This window comes from Falco naumanni, chromosome 20 (genome assembly GCF_017639655.2).
Source record: "Falco naumanni isolate bFalNau1 chromosome 20, bFalNau1.pat, whole genome shotgun sequence".
Taxonomy (NCBI): domain Eukaryota; kingdom Metazoa; phylum Chordata; class Aves; order Falconiformes; family Falconidae; genus Falco; species Falco naumanni.
In genome coordinates, this window is record NC_054073.1 from 615,480 (window position 1) to 617,301 (window position 1,822).

The 1,822-nt window shown below is 52.6% G+C and overlaps 1 protein-coding gene across 1 annotated transcript; it reads left to right on the forward strand.

Annotated features, from left to right (window-relative positions):
• Positions 1–462: 462 nt before the first annotated feature.
• Positions 463–1,428, forward strand: LOC121080098. Its single transcript, XM_040577961.1, has one exon. It carries the CDS (start codon positions 463–465, stop codon positions 1,426–1,428), a length of 966 nt encoding a protein of 321 aa, XP_040433895.1.
• The last annotated feature ends 394 nt before the right edge of the window (positions 1,429–1,822 follow it).

The following is a 1,822-nucleotide window of genomic DNA, read 5'->3' on the forward strand; positions in this document are numbered from 1 at the left end:
TTTAATTTTGGCTTGCCTTTCATCTCTGGTGCTTGGGAGTTGCAGGACATAAGCTTGCAAGGACATCCCAGTGGGGACACAGGACGTTTCCGGGAAGTAAGGCAGAGTCGTAATGTCACTTCTCCTTGGTGAAATGCTTTGATGGACACTTAGCTGGTATTTGAAGGGCAGGATGAAAGCTCCCCGGTTTGCCTGGCTCCGATACCTGATCATTTCTGGGCTCTTAAGAGAAGGGTGTGGGGGCAGAAGCTAAGAACAGACTCCTCTCCTCACCTGGGTAATCACAGCCTGGTCCTGAGTCACTGAGAGCCTCTGACCTTCAAGAGAGCTAGGGTGTGGGCTCCTCATGTTGAGGTGCCTGGGGGGAAACTCTGAGTCCTGCATCACAAAAAAATAGCCAATGCCTATGTGAACTCTCTGTATTTTTCCTGCTTCTTTCAGGCGTAAGTGCCTTGTGCGACCATGCACTATTATGGGGAGCGGTATAAACACCTCTACCTGCCAGGATCGAGCTGTGTCACCGAAAGCATCCAGCAATGCATGCCCCAGTCTGATGGGTACAGTACCACATGCCACCCAGTGAGCGTGATCAAGAGCCCGATGCCAAGATGGCAAAGCTACACGCAACCTCTCACTTACGTGTGCTCACAGCCAAGCGTGCCCCAGCCACCTCTGCTGTCCTGTCAGCCCTATGTGCAGCGGTGTGTCCTGCTGTACCCCGAGCCTTGCGAGACCACTCGCCTTCTGCCCTGCAGAAAGCCCAGCCTGAAGCTAAGCCCGGGACAGAGTTTCCAGCCCTGTGACACCAGCTACCCTGAGAAAAAACGCATGGCCAAGAGCCTCCCACCATGCGCACCCAGGTGCCCGGAGCCGAGCAAACTCAAGTTCCCACCATGTGGGATCAAGTACTCGTCCTCATGCAAGGATGAATGCAGGTCACAGAAGATATCCAAGTGCTCATCGCAGCGGTATGGTGCTGAGCTCCGGTCCTTGCAGGGGATGACGGGCTATTCTCCACCACTGCGGGGAGTCACCGAGTGCCCCCCGCAGCAGTGCATAACGCAGTCTTTTCTGCAGGAGTGCGTGAACGGGTTCCCCCAGCAGAAGTGCATGAAGGGCTACCCGACGCAGGAGTGCGTCACCACCTACACCTCGCAGCAGCGTGTCACCAAGTGCCAGCCGCAGCCACACATGCCCAAGTGCCCCCCTGGGCAGGCAATAAAGGAGTGCTCCTCGCAGCAACACGCAGTCAAATGCTCACTGCCGCAGGAGGCAGCCAAGCACAAGAGCTCATCCACGCAGCACCTAAGCAAGTCCAAGTGCCTCTACCCACGGGCCACCCAGCACTCGACGCAGCATCACTCAGGGGGAGTGAAACGTTCGAGCCACTCCAAGAAGAGCCGCTGTGTTTCAAAATGTCTGTGCTAAAGGAGATAAAGAAGTAGTGAGAGCAGCAAGCTATGTAGCTGAGGTCTGAGGTTATTTTTCTCCCCCGATTCCCATTCCTAACCCTCAGAGAAGCTTTGGCTTTATTTTACCCCCTTATTGTACCCATATTAAACTCATAGAGTGCATTGCCACACTTATTCCTGTAACAGAAAAGATTTAGTGACAAGTTAAGTAACTCTGAGCAGGTGCTCAGGCTTTGACTTCAAACCGACTGTAACTCTGTTATGGTGTTCACACCCTGAGAGGTTTTTACTGTTACTGGATCAATTATATTCACTGGTTGTACCAGTGGTATTAAACAGGTTGCAGCTGGATTCCTGCTCTCTGTCTGACTTCTTTCCCATTTTTTAAAACTCTTTCTAATACCTACTAA

Coding starts and splice junctions, on each gene's coding strand:
- LOC121080098 (XM_040577961.1), top strand. CDS start 463: ATGCACTATTATGGGGAGCGGTATAAACACCTCTACCTGCCAGGATCG.